Below are 23688 nucleotides of genomic sequence, written 5' to 3' on the forward strand. Positions count from 1 at the left end.
GACCCTCTGTCCAGCTTCAGCCATCCCTGTATAGTGAGGGATATTACCAAGAAACAGATTTTAACTTTAGCTCTTAGTTGCTTGATTGTCTCCAAAGAGTGGATGGATTTTGTATTTCATTTCAAATGGACGGCGGGAAATTTGGGTTTTTGCACCCCTTGGAATTCAGGGTGACACTAGAATGCATTAAAGGTTTTGAAAAAAATGTTTGTGTTTTTTTTTTGGCTACCGAATTAAAAAAACAAGATCACAAATTTACCTAAAATTAATTAAAAGCCCTATTTTGAATTTTGTTTTCCGACACTTTAATTGTTTTTTTTTAAATATAAATTTCAAATCCATAGATCCTCACCAGTAGCATCACACGTCAAACATTCGACAACTCCAATTATAGTTGTGATCGTTTCAATAATCATCTTTATCCTGAGTAGTGTCTGTAGTTTAGTTCAGTCATTTATTTTTTCCCCTATTCAAAATAATTTAAGAAAAAAAGAAAAAAGAAAAAAAAAGATTAAAAAGCAAAAGTTGGAAATTAAAAATAGACAGAGTGGTGCCTTGCATTATGATTATTACCCATAGACATCAGGGCTTTTTAATTTTAACGCTGCTAATCACATTATTTAATTTTTTAAATTTCATTAATTTTTTTCTACTTTTTGTGTTTATTATTTCTGTTTTGCCTCCGTGCATGAAAAGGTGGAATATTGTAGAAAAGAGGTAGAGAACCAGCAAGAATTGACGCAGAAACTATTTAAAAAGTGGAGCCCCTCGCGGCTTCCGTAACTTTCTGCCAAAACAATTCTATAAAATCTGCTGTCATGGAAACAGAACCAATTAACAGACTTCAACAATTCTCTAGGATTGAATCGTTCAATGAACCATGTAAATGACATAACAGCGTTAGAAACCGTCATGAATTTGCTCATTTAAACAACATGAGAGGCACGTGCGCATTTTTCCCTTTTAAATAATTTATTTCCACATCCGGTTTTATTTGAAATCAAAATAAAACAGGTCAAAAAAACAGGACAGACTAGGTCAAGCCAAGGTTTTTACTTTTTTTGTAAGGAATAGAAATAATTGAAGCAAATAAAACATTTTATCCCAAAAATAACTACAGTTTTCGTTTAATAATTTGTATGCTTTTAGTTTTACAGTCTGTTGCCACTGCCCGCCAGCAGGGGGAGCTCCCCCTGAATCTCTGTGTCGTGCGGGGGCGGAGCTTCTCTGGTGATGCCGACGTACAGGCGGCCGGCTGGAGGCGCTCATTCTGACCGGACAACGCTGGACCAGCGCCATCAGCAGCAGCAGCAGCAGCAGCAGCAGCAGCAGCAGCAGCAGCAGCAGCAGCATCACCCTCATCCTGCAAGGACATCCTCCTCCTCAGCGAGCACAAGGAGAACAGGGACATCTGAAATAATCCAAATTAGAGAGAGAGATTCCCATCGACAGGAGCAAGATGCTGGCCTGCACAGAGCTGATAACCATGTGTCTCCAATCTGCCAAGCATGAACACTTGAGAAAACAGCAGGAGCTGGACCTCAACCAGAACCCGGGCACCGCTTTGTTCCAGGATGTGAGTATTCTGCATTTTGTCACTTTTCAGAGTAATCTGCCAAAACCATGTTTGTCTTAGATATTTAGCTTTCTGCATGCTTTAAAAAAAAATCCTCCTTTCGATTCACTTTAAGTAATGATTCATTCCCTGTCTCAGGTACAGTAGCTCTGTTGCATAAGAGAGGTGAGCGCCTGTCTGTTATTGCCAAGGACACAAAACAGTCAGACGTACAAATACAAAAGAAAAATACATAAGTAAATACAAGAAAATTAATTAAAAAGAAAAAAAAATATATAATTTGATTTTAGTTTTTCCACTTTTGACAGTCTGCTAATAACACGATTTCAACAGAACACTTCTCTATTCTCATCGGTCCAAGAGAACTGCACGTGAAGAAGTCTTAATTATTAAATCAGGACATCACATTTCTCACAGCGTGTTCTTTTTAGATAGCGAGTAAATATCCACGCTTGGTCTGCATCACCACCAGAAGTGCTTCTTTATGAATCTTCAAAAAGGAGGACAGTATCTGCCTCCTATCCAGCTTCTCTCACAGCTGGCTGTAAATTCAGTTCCTGAAGACCAGCAAAGAGGGGCAAATGGCTGCAGTGCCTGCAAAATTCTCCTTAAATGCATTCACCACAACAAAAAGTCAGAGCTTGCATTTCTCCCCTTAACCATTACAGAGGCTAATGGAGCTTTTCATGCTTAAAAACATGCATACATAAATAAAATGCGGTCTTTGCAGTGCGCACATTATCCGACTTGAATGGGACGATCCTTTTATATCTTCACTTCATCATTAATTGGCACGAAAACTCTTTTTTGTAAAGCATTTCACCAGATAATTACTTTAATTTCCACTCTTATTATTTTGCATTAGTTGTGTCACCCTCTTAACTAAACATCTGCTTTTTTGTGTTTTTCTTTTGGTAGACTTTTGGTGTGTGAATTTGCACTTTAGCTGACTCCAGTTAAGGATGTGTTATATAAAGTGACTCAGTCTCCAGCCTGCAACACGAAATGTTCTCCCCAGGTCTCTCTCCCAAACATTTCTCCTCGGCTCCCCGTTATCCTGCTGCAAGCTGTCACAGCCAGGATACTTTTTTTTAGAGCCTCTGAGACTCAGGGGGACCTGACAGTAAACCTGCAAATGGTACAGCAACCTAACAGACAGACCTGCAGGCAGCACCAACCACTTTAACTACAGCATGATTTAGTTTTACTTAAAAAAAATCTTTACAGCATTTAAAAGCACTGAAATTCATCCTGAACTTTGTTGATTGTGTGCTTTTTAAAAAATGGTTTAAAAAAAAAAAATATATATATATATATATATATATATATATATATATATATATATATATATATATATATATATATATATATAAGCTAACAGCTCAAGTCGGGAAGCAACTTTGACAAATCGGATAATTAATGCTTCTGATACTTTTGAGTTGATAAAAACAAAGTCTATTTATGTGCCTTTTAAAGACCAACTCCATTGAAAATTGTATTTTTGGCATTTTTAACATTTTCTTGTGGCATTTTTCTCATGATGGAGATCATTTATTAAAAAAAACAATTTTTTATATTTGCCGCTAATCAGGAATAGATGCATAAATGCGGTTGGAAAAAGCTTGTATCTGTGACATAAATGCTACAATCGGCTAAAAGCTCCCTGCTCCGCTCCGTTCTGATGCATCCTCCCCTGCAGACAAATAGATTCATGAACATCTTCACTTTTCTCATCCAAGCTAGTATCAGGCTCATTATTGCTGACCTTTTTTTGCACCGGTAATGTTAGGTTGGGGTTGAGAGGGGCTGTGAGCTAGCAGAAACTACTACTGTCCTACTAAGTCATTTTAGCTGAAAAACTACATATTCATGGTTAAAAGATCACAGAAAACGCTTTTAAAAGACCAAAAACAGTCGGACAAATATTTTATTGATGAACAGCTGGTGTAAAATGAAAACTGGTTGCACCCCGTGGCTTCTGCTTCAAAAGAACTAATCCTGCTTTTATCTTCATTCCAGATTTTCCGTCGGGCAGACAAAAATGGTGAGTATGCAATGTTCAACTGCAGAAAAACTGCAGAAATCCACCCTATTTACAAGGATATTTTCACTAACTAATAAAAGAGAGGATGTGAAAGAGCAAGGCAGAGGGAAGCTGGTAGTTTTGATTTGTAATATGACTTGATTTGACAGAATGAATTCCCTTAAGAGCCCCCTGCAGGCTCCTGTGATTGCAGAGCATTGCTGGGAGCACCGCAGTGCTCTTCTCAGAGACAGACAGCCAGCTAACCTGAGCAAAGCAAAAGGACTTCTAAATGATACCATAGCGTAGGTGGTCCCACATGCATATGTAGCTATAGCTAGAACAAATGTGTTTTCTCCAACAATCATTGCTGTTAGTTTGTTTCTCCCTGTTTTGTTTACTTGAAAGGAGTTTCTTCCCCGTCCATTTCTCTGAGGAAAACAGAGCTTTCTTTCACGTCTGCCTAAAAAACAAGGCAATGAGCAAAGAAAAGGAAAATTAGTTTTAGGTTTGGTGTTTTTATTCGTGCACAGTTCCCCCTGGTGAGTTTTGTACTTAAGCAGATTTAAGAGTTAATGCATTAAAGTATGATTAATAATACAAAATGTGCTGCCATGATCTGGAGTCATCAGGGAGAACAGTCACCAGATTTTAAATTATAAATGGGCCCATAATTGCTGTTTTTTTTTTTGTGGGGGGAGAAGGTGTTTTATTTTTGTATTATTTTTTTATTTTATTTCTTTTTTGGATAAACTGGAGAGATACGGAAAACCAGGAACGTTGGATTTTGATCGGTTATAAGCTGGGGGAGTAACCTAGTAACTGACAACAGAGAAATGGATGATATAGATGATTCTAATAAAAAAATTCATAAAACCTTGTTTTTTTTATTCTGCTGCTGGGCTCAGATTGCTTCTCTTCTTTGAGCTCGCTGAGTCGTGCATCCAAAAAAAATGGCCCATTTCCAATCAGTAATGTGTAGGCTGCTGTGATGTGCCTGGAGTACTATACAGTTTCATCATATGGAGGGCTGGCACCCTTCTAACAAAGAATTACATTTTCTATGGGTTAGGAAGAAACTAGCAGGAGAACATGGAACATAAAGAGTTCCTAAAACTTTCATTTTACAGCCCACTGTGCTCAGAAATGAACATGGTAATGAGGGATAATAATGTCTGATTTACCACTGCAGCACAGTGTTATAATCATGGATAAAAATGATAATAATAATAAAGATAAAACCATTTTTATACAGCACCTTTCGAGATAAGAATCACAAATTGCTTCACAGTAAAACACAGAAAATAAAAAAATAGAAATATAAAAAAATCAATAAAATGAAATAAAAGACGTCTCATGGAGGAAGGATATATAAATCGGTATTTGGATGGGAGACGATGGACTTGAGTTGAACTTAAGTCTCACTTTCGGAGACTACAGACTCAACATCAAGGACTTGAGATTTGTGAACAGAGTTACTTTGTTTATTCTTGTTCTTTAGCCCCAGGACCTATTTGTCAGGTCTAAAAATGAAATGCAGGAAAACCAACTGCCTGTTTCCACAGAGCTTTAACTGTCAAAATATTCAGTTTAAAGACCTACTCCATAAAAAATTGTGTTTTTGACATGCGCTTGTGGCATTTTTCTTGTCATTGAGAACAGAAATAAAAAAATTAGGATTAAATTAGCATTTCTGAGTATTTCTTTATTCAAAAGGTTACAAAATAGGAGCAGATGCAAAAGATGCAGTTGGAAAAAGATTATATTTGTGATGTAGAAAATACTGCTCCGAGCTCTCAGCAATGTGGAGGGGTAGGGGGGCGTGGTTGCTCCATGCCAACGGTCTGTCCACAACTCTGATTTTTCAATTTTCAATGAACTCCTGCCATTTTGCAGAAACTATGTTGTAGAAAACGACACCGTTTTTTTTTTAAAACTTTGGCTAAAAACTGTATAATAATGATTAAAAGACCACTGGGAATGCTTTTAAAATAGATCAAAGAATGATTGCAGTGGATCTTTAACAATTGAAACTTAAAATTTGAAATCTTGAGAGCATCTCTGCTCTGAAAGGGATTTAAATGAGGCCCAAACTCAGTTTTTTCCTCCCGCTTCAGTTGGCAAATGTGAACTCACAACATACCTTTGTTTCTTTGACGCGTTTTAAACCTCGGTTTATTAAATATCCCAATAATAAGGGTAAACGTGAGGATGAGTCTCTGAAATAAATCCTCTTTAATGCCCAGAGTGAACATGTGAAGTGATTAATACTTTTCAGTTGAAAACAGGAGCTGAGAGGGTTTATTCTCTCACGCTGCTCCTCCCGCTGTGGGATTGCAGTATTCACTGGTGGGGAAGGAAAGCTGAGTTTCACAGCAAGGTTCAACTGTGTTGCAGCTCTAAATGCAGCAATGCAAACAGCACAACATGAGATGCAAAACTGCTTTCATGAAACCATTTGAATCCTTAATTAGTCGACTAAAACGTCGTTTGGAGATTAGTTTGCTGGGTTTTTGTTCAACTTTGATGCTGTTGTTTATCTGAGTAGTGAACATCAGATTGCACCATATTGCAGCATTTGTTGTGCTTCTATTTTTCTATACTGTATAAGCATATGTTGTTTGTTTTTTCTGCGAGGCTTGACAAAACATTTTTATATTATTTTATTACATCCTACGAACATGAACTGTGGATTTATACTTGAGGAACAAGTTTGTACATTTTATCATATTCATCTACCCTAATGATCTTCTGTGTGTCCTTGGATTTCATAAATCCATGACTGTATGATTTAATGTGTCATTTGGTTTAAATAAACTACATTAGGAATTAAAAAAAAATTTCAAAAATGTCAGTAGAATATTTAAGCATCTGTGTCTGAAAGGCAAAACTGAGAATTATTACAATCAAAAGATTTCATTGTTTTAAATTTGTCATCAGAAATACATTGTTACACACTGAGATTTTTGGCCTCCTTTATTTTGAAGCAGCACATTCATTTTGTGTGTTTTCATTAAGTGTTTTCATCAGCATGGGAATATGTAGTTTTCATTTTAGATAAAGTCATGTTTTCCCTAATGACCCACTTTAATCACGTTTGATCTATTGTAAAAGCCTTCCCAGTGGTCTTTTCATAATGATGATGCCCTTTTTAGCCTTTAAAAAAGAAAGGAAAAACACCTGTCCAAGAACAGTTTCTGCAGAGCGCCAGTAGTTCCTTTGAAATTTGAAAAAAGAAACATTTTTGAGCATAATTTTCTTTAAATACATGTCCTCCATTCACAAGAACATGTGAAAAACACCAAAAATGCAATTTTCACGAGTGTGGATCTTGAACAACTCCATCCTGCTTTGTGAATCATTTTGCCTCCTCAGTTGAAGCATCAATTTTCTCTGAGGGAAGATTTCCTGGAAAGATAAGAGCTTCAGTAAACACAGACCTTTTCATTAAAGTCCCACCTTGAGCTGTGGTTTTATCCAGGTTGATGCATGACAAATAAAACCTTTAATCCATCTTGGCTTCATAGACAAAAACCATTTTAATTTCCCCATGGAGGTGTTGTGTTTTTCCTCATGGAGATGTGGGATTAACTGCAGTGAAATCAGCATTTTCTTTAAATAAACACCTATATTAAAGCGTTGTTGGAAAAGTTAAATCTTTTGTCCTAAACTGGAAGATATTGGAACAATAAACCACATTTATGTGTGGGAAGTGCCTGCTATGGTTTCACAGCAAACAGCTATTTTTACTTGTAATACAAAGTAAACTGCTTCTACAGAGGAAAATTGAAGAAAATTTGGATTTGATGCACATCTGTTTTTATTAAACATGAGAACTCTTGATACGGAGTTAATTTTAGAAAATGTTTCCATGCTTTATAGCAAACCTTACAGCAAAAATTGTTTCAACTGCTCAAATTTAATGGAGATGCTGAAACAACAAAAAGTTATTTAATGATTTGAGGTCAGAATTGTATTCATATTAATTTAAGAACAGTTTAATCTCTGCTAGCTTCAAAGTGGCATTTTAATAACAGAATGCTTCTCTGAAGTGAGCGTGGACAGGATTTGTGCAAACAGTGAACTCTTGTGTAATGTGCCATCCGAGCTACTGGGGTGTGAATCACAGCCAAAGCCTTTTCTTTCCAAGAAAATGGGAGTTAGAGATGTAGCAGACTGTTAACTAGTGATGCAACAACATACTTTCTTCAGGATTTGGTAAAAAACTCAATTTTTGGGTCACTGGGAAAAATCCTTTTTTAAACTTGCAATCAGTAAAAATAAATTAAAAAAAACTTGTCAGTTGTCTGACATAAGCCCTGTGTAAACGTTAGAAAAAAGTAAATCCTTAAATTGATCAGATTTTACACTTTAAATGTAAACCTAATGGTATGCAACCGTACACTTTCCCCACGATTCAATGGTGTGACATACGGTTTGGTTTTAAACAGCGAATTGTGGCATCCCTGGTGTTTACACACCTTTGTTGTGGGATTAGCGTATTTATAAATTGATTACGTTAAAAGCATCATATTCCTCTGAGCCCGTTCATCACTTCAAGATTTTTTTTCTGAAATAAATAGCGCCCAGAGTCATCCACAGCTTGGGAGTAGGAAGAAAGTCAAGTTTATTTCCCAGACTGGCAGATGAGATGAATCACATCACGAAGGAAATTGTTAGAGCTTGCAGAAAGAAACTGCGGCCTCATTATGAAGTCAAACTGCTTGTTAGCTCTGCTCAGGAGAAACTTCAGCTCTTAATAGGAAATATTTTCTCATGCAGGTGATTTTTGTTCCATGCAGTGGAATTATGACATTTTTCCAGTCTTCTGTGTGAGCTGTGACATCCATCTCTTTTTAGATGACGGGAAGCTGTCCTTGGAGGAGTTCCAGTCCTACTTTACGGATGGTATCCTCACAGATGCGCAGATGCAGGAGATGTATTACTCCGTCGACAGGCAGCAGACAGAGTGAGCTTAACTTTCCTTTTGGACATCCTCCAGCTCCGCTTCCCCTCAGAGTCTCCTGCTGCCTGTTAGAAAAAGGCCAATAAATCAGTATAATAAGGATTATTTAGGGATAACCTTCACTCTGGTGTGAAATCTGGAGTTCGTTTTGTGTTCTTACAGGAAAACCTGCAGGGATTCTACAAATGTGGAGTCTGTTTTATCAACAGTGACTGGATTAAAGTGTAAACTGCACCAGCAGGAAATCCTACAGCTGTACTTAGTCTTGGAGAAGATAAATCTTTAAGTGTAGACAAAAACACCAATTTTTTGATGAGGACAAAAGATCCTGCAATGAGAGTCACTCAACAAGAACAAACTAGTTACTAGTCAACCTCTAGAGAACTAGAGAAGTAGAGAGAACTAGAGAATGTAGAAAGACTGCAGGAAAAGACTGCTGAGGGGGATGTCAGAGCGGTTTTCTGCACAGATTCTTAGGGATTTTATCAGGCCAATTAAATGGGTTTTATGCTCTCTGGCACAAGAGCAATGTGGATTAGAAGACCCTAAATTTGAGTATTTTGTTTGTATTTATTCTTTAGCTTCTCTTTTTCCTATTATACTTGATACTTTAGCACACATGGCCTCCAGCCTTTGATCAAATCTATCTCATTAGTGGTTTTGCACTGACATTTTCCTGTTTCTTTTGCAAAAGTAAAAAAGTATCCCTGACAGAGTTGTCCAAGCTTTAAATTAGGATTTAAACCACCACTTCCCACTCTCTGCAGCAGCTCCAGGTGCTGATCAAGTTGATATCAGAATTTCATAAAGCCTGACAGAGCAAAAGCCTCATCTTCCTGAGCCATTTCCAGCTTCCTGTGCCTCTCAGATGGAAAAGTCCTACATCTGTAAAGGGTTTTAGGCTTCACTTGCAAGAATTGATTTTTTTTGCTTCTTGTTATTCTCTTACAGCAACCTGGACATAGATGTTCTGTCAGGTAATGAAAAACATTTTCTTCTATTTTTCTGCAGCTAAATAATATATTTTTTTGAATGCATAACATGCATATCACAAAAGATACATGCTTTATGATTTAACTAACTCGGTTAACCTGCTTTACTCTTAGACAAGCGTAGCTTTAACCCTGATTTATGTTGCTGTGGAAACATCAGTCCGTGTGTTAATCAACCAGATCCCATTTAGAGATCTATTTTCAACAGAGTACTTCACTCCACATCTGGGAGAATACGTCAACGTCATGTCTGCGCTGGAGAAGCTGAATGTGGCCATTTTGAGAGCAATGGATAAAACCAAAGAGGTGGGTGGAAGTGCTTTACTTTTTTTCAAAGCTGAATTTTTTTAGTTTTAGAACATACGAAATCATTCTTTGTTTGTAGAATTGATTTATCAGCGCTTCGCGCGTCAATTTTATTCTCTGCCGGGAATAGAAAACTGGCAAAGTGTGACTGACTGTCTGCTTTTTCTCTGGCTCTCTTTCAAACATGAACTTACAACATCAGTCACTATTTTTAAATTTGCTTCTTCGACAGGAGATTTGAAAGAAACCATTTTGAGAGAGTATCGAACAAATAAAGCTCACCTTTGAGTTCACTTGGAGGTTTGCTGGCAGGATGGTTTGATTCTTCACAAACTTTTGAAACATTATACATTGTCTTTTTATATATATAAAAAAAATTATATTGCATGTTAAATTTTACCTTCAAGGAACCTGATAATGTGAGCATGATTCCATTGCAAAAACGTCCAGATATTTTGGAAATTGACTCTTAATTACATACATACATACATTAAAACCAACGGCAGTAGCTACTATCGTAACTAAAATAGAATTTCAAAATGAAGTGTTTGCTTCTGATCATACAAGTATTTTATTGTCACATTGTTTATGGAGAGAGTGGGCCAAAATAATTTTCTGCCCTCTCCCTTTCAAACATGCCTAAACTACTTTGTTAGAAATATTATATGCATTAATGTTTGTTAATGTTCTGTAGTTAGGATTTTTTCTCTTTACTTTTGCCAGTTGCATGTTGGAAAAACAAATCAGAGGAACTCTGGCATATTTAAGGATGACACTATGACTTAGTGGTTAACCAAAGGACCAAAACTATTGCATAATAAAAGAAGATCCAGTCATCAGTTATATACTGGCTAAATCTCATCCCTCATTCATGGCATTTATTTGCCACCAAACCACCATGCAGCCCTGCAGCCCCGTGTTGTGTGAGGCCTCAACACTGAAGCGTGGCATCGAACATCTTTTCAGGACTGAAATATTGGGATGTCTGTTCAGCCTCCGCATGTTCTGAAATGTGCTCACATTTAGGCTTCATTTATGCAGTTTTTAAATACTCCTCATCTCTACGTGGGAGCACATTCAATCTGGAAATGTGTCCAAACTGCTCCAAACACAGATGTCCTGTTTGTCATCAATAATGTTGGACATTTGGCATTACAGGAAGAATTAAGGAAGAGTCTATTCTATGCTAGTCCAAGTTGTAAAAAAATATTTAAAAATAAATAAAGAGTCTATATATAAAACATATTCCTCAGTGTTTTTCCGCTCTGTGTTTTTTCCGTTCAAGGTGATGCTTAAGGAAAGTCTTGGATTAAATGGTACATTGCAAATTAGTAACATATATGGCATTAAAGGGCTAAAATAAAAGCATTTGAGTTTTTGGCCTTGAATCATGTAATTCGTACTCAACATTGGAAATTCTGACATTTGATTTTCTGCTGTTTTTTGTTGCATTTTCCTGACTCTTTGTGGTCATCATGTTCATTTGAGCTTTGCCCTATTTGCACTTTTGGAGAATTTTCCTTACGTCTGTATTTCCGATCATCAGAAACGGTTAATAATAAATAATCATCTCAGGGTTGTGTAATGTGCTTATTATTGACTCCTGCATAGACCCAGTGTAGCAGGGCTCTTGATTTTCCATGAAATGTAGAAAAGATGTAGGTTTCTGCTTCTTCGAGGAGTGAGATTCTCAGAAGAGATCAGTCTCCACTAACATCTAATCAATAGTTGCACTCAGAGCCTCCACAAACCTACATGTTTCTCTTTGGGAAAGCAGAGACACATGGTCCAGGTGTGGACTGATGCAAATGAAGCAGATTATTTTTGTTGTTCTTTTAAAAAGAAAAGAAGAGGAAAAAATAAATCATCCGACAATCACAAAGGACTACAAAACTGACATCAGGTGTTCTGCACATAAAAGCATCTCTAATCTGATAAGAGTTTCTTTAATCCAAAACCCAGGACAGTTTATCTGCAGTGCTATTGTTCTCCCATCAGTCTCTCTTGGTCTGTCTGGCCATCTCCCTTTTAATTCTCTCTTCACCATTGCCGTCCCAAGTCTCGTGCATTTTCATATTGCCCTCTTTTTTTGGTGTTTCTGAGAGCAGTGGTATCAAAGCCATTCTTACATATTCTGCAGGGATCTTATTTAACAGTGCAAGTCAGCAGCCTGACACTGGCAGACTCATTAAAAGCCTTTTTATTAGGATCTGATGGAAGACAGTTTTTTTTCTTATCTTTCCTCCTTCCTTCCCCTTTTGCGGCTTTCTGTATTGCTGATTAACAGAACATAGTTTTAGGAATTTGTGTATTTTTATTCAAAATATCCTTTTAATTCTCAAAGTTGTTCATTTCTTTGCATAAACCACACATGAAAAATGTATAGTTTTATTTTTTATTGTCTTTTGCATTTGTCTCTGTTCCGTTTTTTTTTTTTTTTTAATGCTTTGCTGACCTTCTTACTTGCTCACTTTTGCAAAACAGACCCTGGTCTCAATGGGTCTTTATCTGGTTAAAGTTTAAATACAAATGAAGAAAAAAAAGTAGAAGAAAAAACATTCCTTTTTCTATACTGAATATTAAGTATTATAAACATACTGGCATCAAAATGTAGAATAGTACAAATGCCAACAGTTTAATTTATTTTAAATAAAAGAAAAAGGTAAATAAAAGCAAATAAATAGCTCCAAAAAGTACAGGGAGTAACAGGCTCAGCAGCATCTTTAATTAAAAGAAAGTTAAACAGTTTCCTGAAATTTCTTTTTTATAGTAAATTAAGTAAAAACTTCACAAAGGACTTCTTTGTGATAAGTTGAAACAAAAAAGTTCAGGAAGTCACTTAGGGTGGTAGCATATCTTATAAGGTCAAAAAAAAATAATTAAAACAAATGACAAATAATGGCCTGGCCTAGAATGGACCTTATGGATAATCGGTTCACCCCTAACCACAATAAATACAATTTTAATCAAGTAAATCAAGTTTTTATGATTTTTTAAAAACGTTTTCCTTATTATTCTGCTAACCACATTATGATTTTTTTTTGTTAAACCCTATAAAATATATTCAGATTTTTGGTCAGTGCCAGTCATTGTTACTGCTACTGCGATTTTCCCTCAATATAGGAATTAAATCCAACATTCAAGGTTTTGACTACAAGATGGTGTTGATTATCTCGTTTCCAGTGAAAACACCAAAATGCAACATTTTAGAAAAATGACCACTGACCATATTGCAGACATTACGGCCTTATTTGATATCTGCTCCTTTTTTTGAACTGCAGGAGTATCAGGGTTCATCTGTGTTGGGCCAGTTTGTGACCCGCTTCCTGCTGAGGGAAACATCCACCCAGCTGCAGTCCCTGCAGTCCTCCCTGGACTGTGCTATGGAGGCCATTTATGACCACGGCTTCCCTGAGAGGACGATACCCAAGAAGCCCGAGGACCTTCCCATCCAAAGGGCGCCCAAACGGCCTGGCCGTCGCATTCAGAAGAACATGTGTCTTTCTCCCACTGACCCCTACTCTGGCATGCTTACCACAGGTACGAGGATGAAATTTGTTTGCCAAAATGCCGCACGTTTGACAAGTTCAGTGCTGATGTGGTTCTTCGTTTCCGATCACAGGGGTCAGCGTAGAGCCGGACAATCACTGGGGCTCCCAGATCAATCAGCTGGAGCAACTCATCGATAAGATGGAGTGTGAGGTTTGTTGAAATGAATATTTCCAAGTCTTTATGCTTATTTGAGAAGGCATTTTTAAGGGTTTCACTTCGAGAAAGAACATCTACACCGTTCACCTCAGGAGAAAGGGCTTTATTTCTGTAGACACTTCTTTAAACGTAGTGTATTGAATTTTCTGAAAATACCATATTTTCCGTCTAAATCTTTGCCTCCTCAGGGAGGAGAAGGTTTCCCTGCAGGCCGTGTTGCTAATGAGGCCACATGGGCTCTGCTTTTCTATAGACAACTTACCCCGAGGTGAAAAAACATAAAAGAGGATTTATGGAAAAGACTGAACTGGGCTACACGTTTACTGACCAGAGGCTTTAGTGAGCCTAAAACATTCGTGAATATGTTAGCAAACAGCAGCTGTTTTTGTTTTTGTTTTTTACATGTTCTTGTGGATTTTTTCAGATGTTGACAAAAAAAAAAAATTAAGCTTAATTGCATTTCTGAATATTTCTTTGTTGAAATTGTTGTGAATCAGGAGCAGATGAAAAAAAAAAGTCGTTTGAAGAGGCTTGTAGTTGTGACATAGAAGATACAGTGAGCAGGGAAAATACAAGCTCCTTGCTCCGCTCCATTTGCAAAATGTAGACTACTAGACCTGACTTTGTTTTCCCTTTCCTGAGCTGCCATCTGGCTCAGAACTGTACAGCTGGATAATTCCAATAACGCCCACTATTTTATTGCTCCGCTAATGCTTGGTTGGGGGTGTAAGCTAGCGAGAGAATGTGTAAACAGTCAACGATCCCATTCACAACTCAGGCGAATTTTTGATCGACTCCGTTCACTCTATAGAAGATATGTCCTGGAAAACAACAGCTTTTTTGATTTAGGTGAAAAACGACAAATCATAATTAGAAAGACTGCTGGGAACACTTTACAATAGATCAAAAGATGGTCAAAGTGGAAATTTAAAAGCAATAAAGAGGTTTCATCTTAATTTTAAGGTACTAATCTGATTAGAGACAATTTAAAAAGATTCTCGTTTAAAGAATGATGCATTTTTATTTTTCAGAGCCCTCACCTTGAACCTCTCAAAGAAGACACACTGGCTGGAACATATAAATCTGTAAGTCTGACACTTCCTGATATTATTTTAATATACACATCAAATATCTGCAATTTTTCACAACTAAACCAAACAGTGACAAAAACATCTTTTCCAAGATTTATAAAAGTCTTTGGTTGTCTCACTATATTGGGCATTGCTATTTTTTTGGGGGGATGTTTGGACCTTCACTTCCAAAATCCAGAGCCCTTAAAATTTCCCAGAAGGCTCTGCAAAAAACAAAAAAAAACAAATAGGATGCAGTGATGCTCACTACATTGGCGAACATAGACCACACAATGCATTGGTTTTGAAGGATTTAGTATTAGAAAAAAAAAGTATGTAGATTTATTTTTTATAAATCCTCCAAGTTTTCATCATTAGAACACAGTGGATTCATTAAAAGTCTTCGTAAAATGTTCATATAAAGTTTTTACTTTGGGATATGAATGTCATTTTTACCCATTAAAAGAAAAAAAAAAACAGCATTTGTCTGAATTGCATTAAAACCAAGGGCACAAAATAGTCCTACACCATTTTATCTTATAGGGGCTAGGGCAGGGGTCGGGAACCTTTTTGGCCAAGAGAGCCATAAACGCCACATATTTTTAAATGTAATTTCAATAGAGCCATACAATAATGTAGCGTCCCTTTCCCACACTGAGGCACTGATACTTAACCTCTTTTAAGGTTCTTTATTCTGGTGACTGCAGACCACAACAAACGCAGTGCAATTAATTCAGCAACTCCTGAATCTCTCCCGCTGAGACGAGAGCGCTTCTCCCAACTTTATATTCCCCCTCTCCCGCGTCAGCCCTCCCATTTCCCTTATTCGGCCCATAGCTGAACCCCATTGGTCCAAACTACCTAACAACATGCTGAGCGACAGAACTGAGGGCCAATCAGATCTCTGCTTGATGCGTTCAAGAACTCCAGAACTTTTAACGCGACCCAACAGCCACCCAGTCCAAGTCAGTATGCTACGATATGTTTAAAACTAAATATACAAATGTCTGTATTTGATGTAATTTCAACATTTTTAAAGTACAATAAGTCTGTGGATTCTTTTTAATAATATTGCTATGCTGTTGCTAATAAATGAGGCGTTGAGACTTTAAACGTGATCTTAGGTTGGTCTGAATGTTCTGTAGATTTGAGAAAGACTGATCACATGCAGACGCGGTGCCAAACACACACACCCACGCTGCAGTGAGTGACGGGCAGCGGGTTTTACGTTATTACAATCCCTGCGCGATTCACCTGCTGACTGTGCCCACAACTCCACCCCCCCACCCCCACCCTCTGCTTTCTTCCTCACACATCCCGTCCCCGCGCTTTCTCAGAGACGGGAGCGCGCAGTCTTAGGCACGGCAATTCCCAGGTTTCCGGGTGGAACAAACTGTGAAATAATAGATAGTAACTGATAGTTTTTTTCTCCAAGCACCGCTACTACTGCGCGCCTCTGGCATCGCACCGCGCCCGAGAATGACTGGTCTAATGAAAAAAAGTATAATTAAAGATTTGTCTGCGAGCCACATGTGACCATCAAAAGAGCCATATATGGCTCGCGAGCCATAGGTTCCCGACCCCTGGGCTAGGGAGTAGTGGGCAAATTCTTTTTTGGACAATAAAAAGGTGAAAATCCACACAGATTTATGGAGGAAAATGAATTGGAAAATGGTCAAGATGGCATTATGAAGGCAGTCCCTTTCACACAAAGACATTCAAGTCAACATTCTGCGTATGCTCAAGCTTTTTTCCCCCACATTTTATGAAAACTGTAGGAGAATCAGACAGCACAAGGAAGATTCTGACAATTTCCCATCACATAAAAATAGATAAGTGATGAAGAACATACAAAGTGGAGCATTCAATTTCCAAAAGAAGGAAAGAAGTTTTCCTAACTAACATCTACAAATGGTTGAAGTTTAAAGAAAAGCCTAAAATTCTATAGCCGTTAAAATTGTAAAGAAAAGTGGTGTTAGATGAAAGAGTGCATAATTAAGATTTAACTTTGAGCTTTGCATTAGTCTGCCACTAATTCATGTACGCACCTTCATAACTAATGTTAGAGAGCAAACAATTTGAATCCAAGTTCTGAATAGTAATGAAAGGCTTTTGCTGTTTTTTGTATGTTGAATATTCTTTATTGTTTCCTCAGAATATACTTTTGGTACAAAAACAAATGTCAGTGAAGGAGACAGATGTGGAACAGTTTCAGCAAGCTCTCAAAATCTACACAGATGCCACCACCAGCCAGCTCAACAACCTGCAGTATGTCCCCAAACTCCCTTTGAAATCCGATTTTCTTCATGAATTTCACTGAAATAAGATGGAACTTCCTCCTGTAAACTGGATTTCCAGTCTCACTGCTGTGACTTGCTTTTGTTTTCAGTGTCTCCGTTCAGAACCTTCCGAACCGATCATGCTTCATCATGTATGAATTCTGGCAGGATCGTCTCTCCTGGATGACGTGAGCTTAAAAATACTGTGGCCAAACCGAACACGGAGCCTTTTTGAAGAGACTTGTAAGCCTCATGCTTTCCTTGTTTCTGCTCCATCAGCTACCTGCAGTCGTCCATCACAAAGACCTTCCAGCGCTGCATTATCGACTCATTGGAAGAGCCTGAAATGGTCTCTACTATGCTCCTTCCAGGTAAAAATTGACCAATGTTAAAGATCTGAGACCACATAAACAGCCTAAAAAATAATTTCTCATTTCGATTGAAAAAGGGGGAAAGATGCTCATTTTTTTCTTCCATAAATAAAAACCATCTTTCCAGTCACAAAGCAATCATGTGAAACATGTAGGTCTTGTGATTTAGCATTTTCTTCTTCATTAATTGAGCTTAAGTGCTTAAAGTAGAAAAAAAAATGCATTTCCATGTCTTCAGATTCTTTATCTCATGTGAATTGCATTGTTTGTTTTAGCAGACTTTATAGGTAATTTGACCAATGTCTGCCATTTTTAATTGTATTCTTGCGGAATGGTGGACAACAAACCAGAAACGAAAACACACCAAGCAAAAAAGAAAAAAAGCTGAAACATGAATAGGATGAGAACAAGTAGGAGCTCCTTAAAGCCAAGCTCTTAAATAAGCTGAGTGTGAATTAACTAACAGAAAGCAGCTGTGATGATTGAAAACTGAAACCTGGTGTGAACATGAGGCAAGCGTGGGAAGAGAAAGCTGACCTAACTAAACCGGAATCTCTTCAATAATTTAAAGGAAAAAAAACACTAAACATAAAGTCACAAATTCTTACAACAGATTATAATCTTGTATTTTTATTTTTATTCAGAAAATACATTTACCAACAAATTATCTCTTTAACATTGGCACATAATTAGTTGTTGTTTGGGAGCATTCCATAATGTAAATAAAAAAACAAGTAAATGAGTAATTAACATTTTTTCTTAATCAGTGTTAATCCTCTTGATCTGTTTGAACATATTTGATAATATTTTTTAAATATTAATATTAGCATTATGCTGATTGTTCTACCAACCAAGATTCAAAATAATCACTTCAGTAATCATTTCTTTATTTTAACAAATATAAAAGTGAACTCGTAAGACATAAAACAAAGCTTTTAAAGTTCGAATTGTGGTTATGGATCAAGTTAAACTGTAGTTGAGTCTAATAACAACTTAAATAATAACACATTCACAAAATTTCAATGTCATTTTGCAATCCATACCATAGAAATAATTCCCTTTCATTATAAATTATAAAACACGAGAAATAAATATTGTAGTGCATTTGATTTAGTGTTGCATATATTTTAATGACAACTTTCTGTATTTGTTTAACCTTCTTACTGTTTGACATTTTTACTTCCCCACTACAGTTTGCTATTTCATAAATAAACCCTGTTTAAAGAAAGACAGTGACGTTTTGCATTTGTTCCCACCACAGTCAAACTCAAATTAAATAATTAATTTAGCAATCAAAACAAACATATATAGTAACAAAAGTAACAGTACAATCTAAAAATGACATAGCACAATATAAAAAAAATTGTAAAACAGTCAAATAAAAAAAGAAAAACAAAGAACAAATATATATAACTATACATTCTAGAAAAATGAAGTGCAAAGTAAAACATAAAAATGTATAACAGTACATTATAACTTTGCTTACATAAAGTCAAATATAAAAATATATAAAAGTAAATTGTAAAATATAAAACATAGTACATAATCGAAAATGTACAACAATGGAAAAAAAAATATATATATATATATATATATATATATATATATATATATATATATATATATATATATATATATATATATATATATATATATATACATATATATACATATATATATATATATATTAATCAAATATAAAAATATATAAAACTACAGTATTGACACATATAATATTGAAAATATACAACATAATGTTGTATATTTAACAATGTTGTTAAATGTGTTGTGAATGTGTTATTTTTTTTACTTTTAATTTGTTGTTCAACAAAGTAAAAAAATAAATAAATAACATAGTAAAATGAATGACATTGTATAATATATAAATATATATCAGTACATCATATATATATATATATATATATATATAAATATATATCAGTACATCATATATATATATATATGTGTGTGTGTAGTAAAATATAAAAATGCATGATATAGTAAAATATAAAACTAAATAGCACTACATTATAAATACATATAGTAAATTCCGAAGATATACAACATAGTAAAATATACAGCATAGTACATTAGAAAATGGTGACATAGTAAAATATACAACATAGTAACATCTAAAAATGTATAACAGTACATTATAAATACATATAGCAAAATCTGCATGATATGAGCAAAACTTGTGATTAAAGATCAATATTGCGATAATGATATAATTGCAGGATATGAACAAATATCAAAACAATCAAAAACATCATTACTATTTCATTGTAAAAAAAATTATACTCCAAATGACCCTCGTTGACGTAGGAGGCAAACATCAAACATAAAAGGGCTGATCTGATTGGTCAACATCGGAAAGGGTCCATCCAAATGGTCAAATGCATAAATGGAATTATTTGATTCGTTAAATGCTTCAAGCTGCCTAAGGATTGTTTTAACACATTTAAGGTAACCATTTATTGCGTTTTTTGCTGATTTTTGCGATATGGACATTGCACTGCTTGATATTGCGATAATGATAAATTTGCGGGATAGTGTACAGGCCTATACAGCATAGTAAACTATATAACATAGTATATTAAAAAAATGCACAATATAGTAAAATATAGGATATTGTAAAATATAAGAATATATAACAGTACATTATAAATACATATAGTAAATTACAAGAATATATAACACAGTACATTTTAAATACATAGTAAATTATGAAAATATGTAACATGGTAAAACAAATAACATTTAAAAAGCAAAGATATAACACACTACAGTCTCTTGTGCCAAAAGGATAGCAATAAAATTGAGTTTTAAGAACAAAAATGAACATTGAGGATGCCTGCCGAACAATTAGGTTGAAAATTCTAGTTTCCGTCGAAGCTTCATCTTGGACTTCGATGCTTTCAGGAAAGGCTGATCACTGAAATAATTTAAAGATGTAAAAGCTAATAAAAGACTCCCTAAATTGAAATGTGTTGGCAGCCAGTGAAGGTTAGCCAGGATCAGTGTGATTTGGTCCCTCTTTTGTGCTCTGTGGTTCTCGACCAGATGGAGTTGCGAGATAAAGATAATCCAGCCAAGATGTGGTGAAAGCATGAATTAAAAGTGCTGGTTTGATAAGAGCTGCTTTACTTTCATCAACTGCTACAAATAAAAACAGACTAGATTTGTCCTCAGAGCTTATCTTGGTAGTTAATTTTAAAATCACTGTCCATTTTAAACTGAGATTTGACATAGGATGTTGTAAATGTAGAGCCAGGGGATCCAGATTTACTGTGGATGGGTCACAGGTGCTGCTTGGACCCAACTGCGCCACTTCAGTTTTTTTTTGTCATGAAAGCTTTTTAAATTGGAAAATAAATTTGACTGTCTTCAACATAACTGGCAATGGAAACTTTCTTATAATGAAGACCAGAGGAAGAAGAAAAAAAGAGGTCCCGAAATAGAGCCCTGAGGAACCCCAAACAATAATGAAACTGTTCAAGAATCAAATTTGGAAAACCTCAAATTCAGAATCAGAACCACAAACCTCTGGCAAACCTTCAGCCTGGACAGTAAAACCTTGTGGTCTATGGTGTAAAAGCAGCAGACAAATCCAGCAAAAATAGGGACAACAGTTCCCATTGTCAGTCACTTGGAAGATGTTTTTATAAACTCTATAGAGCAGATTCTGTGCATTGCAGGGACCTAAAGTCAAACTGAAAAATTTCCAAGGCATTGTTCCTTTCCAGAAGGGACTTTAACTGTAGGTAGACCACTTTCTCAAAAAATGGTTTAAGATAAAGGTCAACCTAAAGGCCCGTTCACACCGGGACGAATTTCGCCGGCGATTTTCGCCGACGTTTAACGCCTCTTGACTAAACAAAGGGCACCAATGTGAGTGTGCACACCGAGGCGAAAAAACGCCAAGCGCCAAAGCGTCAAAAAACAAAAACGCCTCGGGTTCGTTTTTCTATCTATTTGACCAATGAGAATGCCGCTTTTGCACACGTGTCTGGAGCTTCTGAAGTTACAGTAAAACACAACTTGGGGGCGCTCAAACACAAAACTGCCTTGCTGAGCACACATACCAGTGAAGAAGATAGACGCCAAGTAGCGTCTACACTGCCGCGAAGAAATAATGACGGACATTCTAAAATATCCCCGAACCAAGCACCAGTTGGAGCTACTGGTGCTTGAAATATTCATGTTTTCTTTTTATTATTCTGACTAGTGCGTAAATACTTGCTCTCTTCTTCTGAGTGAAAAGCGACTTTCAGAAGCGTAAAGTTGCGCAGCGCCACCTTGTGTACAGGAGCATTTCTGTTTACATTAAGCGCCATCTAATGTCAGGGAATGAAATTGCATGTTCGCTCGGCTCATCGTCAGCGAAAATCGCCTGGGTGTGAACACAAAAAACGTGGCGAAAAACGCTGGCGAATAACGCCTGGCGAATATTCGTCCCGGTGTGTACGGGCCTTTAAAGTGGGCCTAAAATTAGCCAATTCGGGTTTGTCAAGGTTTGGTCTTTTGAGCGAAGGTTGAAAAACATCACATTTAAAGCTCCCAGAAGGCTAAAGTTGACTGCAATATGCTATAAAAACTCTGTTTTATAAGGCAAGAGGGGACAGCATCCAGCAGAGAGCCTGATAGCTTCAATTTGTAGACAAAAATTCTAGAAGAAATGTCTGAAACACAGCTTAAGGACAGACCATATTAAAATAACTTGCTCTTTTTGAAAACAGCCTTTTTTTTGTCTGCTCCTGATTCACAACGATTTGATTCAAGAAATACTCACAAGAACACGTTAAAAACACCAAAAGCGCAATTTTCGTCACAGTGGGTCATTACAAAAACTTTCACCCTCGTCATATTGTGAAACAGACGGACTTTATCTTACAGCCTCCTGGTGGATCATGAACAACAACTGAGGGAGCGGCAGAGCGACTTCTCAACGTACAGAAAAGAGAAGAAGCTGGAGATCCTACAGCCACATCTACTGAACACTTTCAAAGTAACTCTTTCCTCATGGCATGACCCAGATCGCATTTGCAGAGCCTTGTTAAAAAATGAACACTCCTCAGAATTCTCTGTTAGTCCAACTAAAGTTTGGACTGAAAAATGCTGAAACAAGGCAGCGTTTTAACGCGCAAACACATATTCTCATTATTGGCACCTTTTTTTTTCTTTTGGTTTATTAGACACTCAAGTTAAAATAATAATGAAAAACATTTGCATGAATTTTTATTTTTCAGCTAGTCTGTGTCATTAAGAGTGGTTGTTCAAAATAGGATGCAGCCTAAAACAAGTCTTTTACTGTTTCATACAGATGAAAAAAGATTGGTAGCGGCCAGGGTAACCTTTCTTCTTGTTCTCCATGTGCTGATGTGCTTTGTTGTCTCCTTCAGAGCTTTTCTACTTAGTGTCTTCTTGCTGATGGGGTCAGCATCCATCAGCAAAACATAGTCACTGAATAGATATGATCTGTACCTAACTATCATCTGCACCTTATAAATAAATGATTAGATGCAAACTTTATCGTTGTCGTTAAAAATGTATTTTATCTTGTTTGTGAAATAAAATGACCTCCTGTGACATGAAGTCCAGAGCTGCACTGATGCGCAGTGAGACATTAGTGGAAATGACAAGTCTCCAGACAATTGTGCAATTGTTCTGTGCTGCTACCTTTACAGTAGGTGTACAATTTAAAAGCCATTATTTCTTATGTAGTGTGTAACAAAAAAAGTGATTGAAGAATACAAATAAAATAGAAGTTTATATTTTAAAGTTATCCGGCATTGATTCTGTAAAAAAAAAACCTCTTTGGAGATGGAGTTCCGGAAAATTGTGCAACAGTTGTACCACTGGTAGTAGACTGTCAGTTAGCACTTTGAACAATGGTTGATAATGTAAAGAATAAATGTTTACTCTTTTTTGATGTGTTTATTGTTTGGTTTTTGTATTATAAACAATTGCGTGGATTTCTCTGGTCATTTTCTGGCATGAATAAAAGTTTGACACCCTAAATGAAGATGAGCCGTGTTCATTTGTGTTAAATTGTACCTTATAATGAATATTTGATCCCATGATCACAATTCTGGCCCGATTACGGGCCAATCAGGGATCATATGGTTATTTGTTTTAATTCTCATTATTATGATCAGGGATTTATATTTTTAAGCTTATTATTACAAGCAAATACGCAACTAAAAGTCTGCACGTCATAAACGGATCTTGACTGTTTATTGCCGTAAAGCGCAGCAGAATACGGCACTAGTTTGAGCAGGAGGCGCACAAAAACATTTCAATTAAGTTAGCGAGACATTCACAGATTTGTAACATTTACTAAATGCTTGAAACTTAAAACACTAAGTGTCTCTATTGGTTTGTCTCAATGCAAACA

General features: G+C 36.3%; 1 protein-coding gene across 1 annotated transcript; it reads left to right on the top strand.

The window, feature by feature from the left end:
- The first annotated feature begins 1255 nt into the window (after positions 1-1255).
- LOC101157942 (N-terminal EF-hand calcium-binding protein 1) lies at positions 1256-23316 on the top strand. Its single transcript, XM_004070648.4, has 12 exons — positions 1256-1576; positions 3596-3620; positions 8460-8568; positions 9517-9542; positions 9766-9863; positions 13145-13403; positions 13486-13565; positions 14603-14656; positions 16797-16909; positions 17031-17108; positions 17200-17291; positions 22188-23316. The coding sequence occupies exons 1-12, from the start codon at positions 1460-1462 to the stop codon at positions 22214-22216; spliced, it is 1080 nt and encodes a 359-aa protein (XP_004070696.1). The 5' UTR covers positions 1256-1459; the 3' UTR covers positions 22217-23316.
- Positions 23317-23688: the final 372 nt, after the last annotated feature.

This window comes from Oryzias latipes, chromosome 7, assembly GCF_002234675.1.
Source record: "Oryzias latipes chromosome 7, ASM223467v1".
NCBI classification, from domain to species: Eukaryota; Metazoa; Chordata; class Actinopteri; order Beloniformes; family Adrianichthyidae; genus Oryzias; species Oryzias latipes.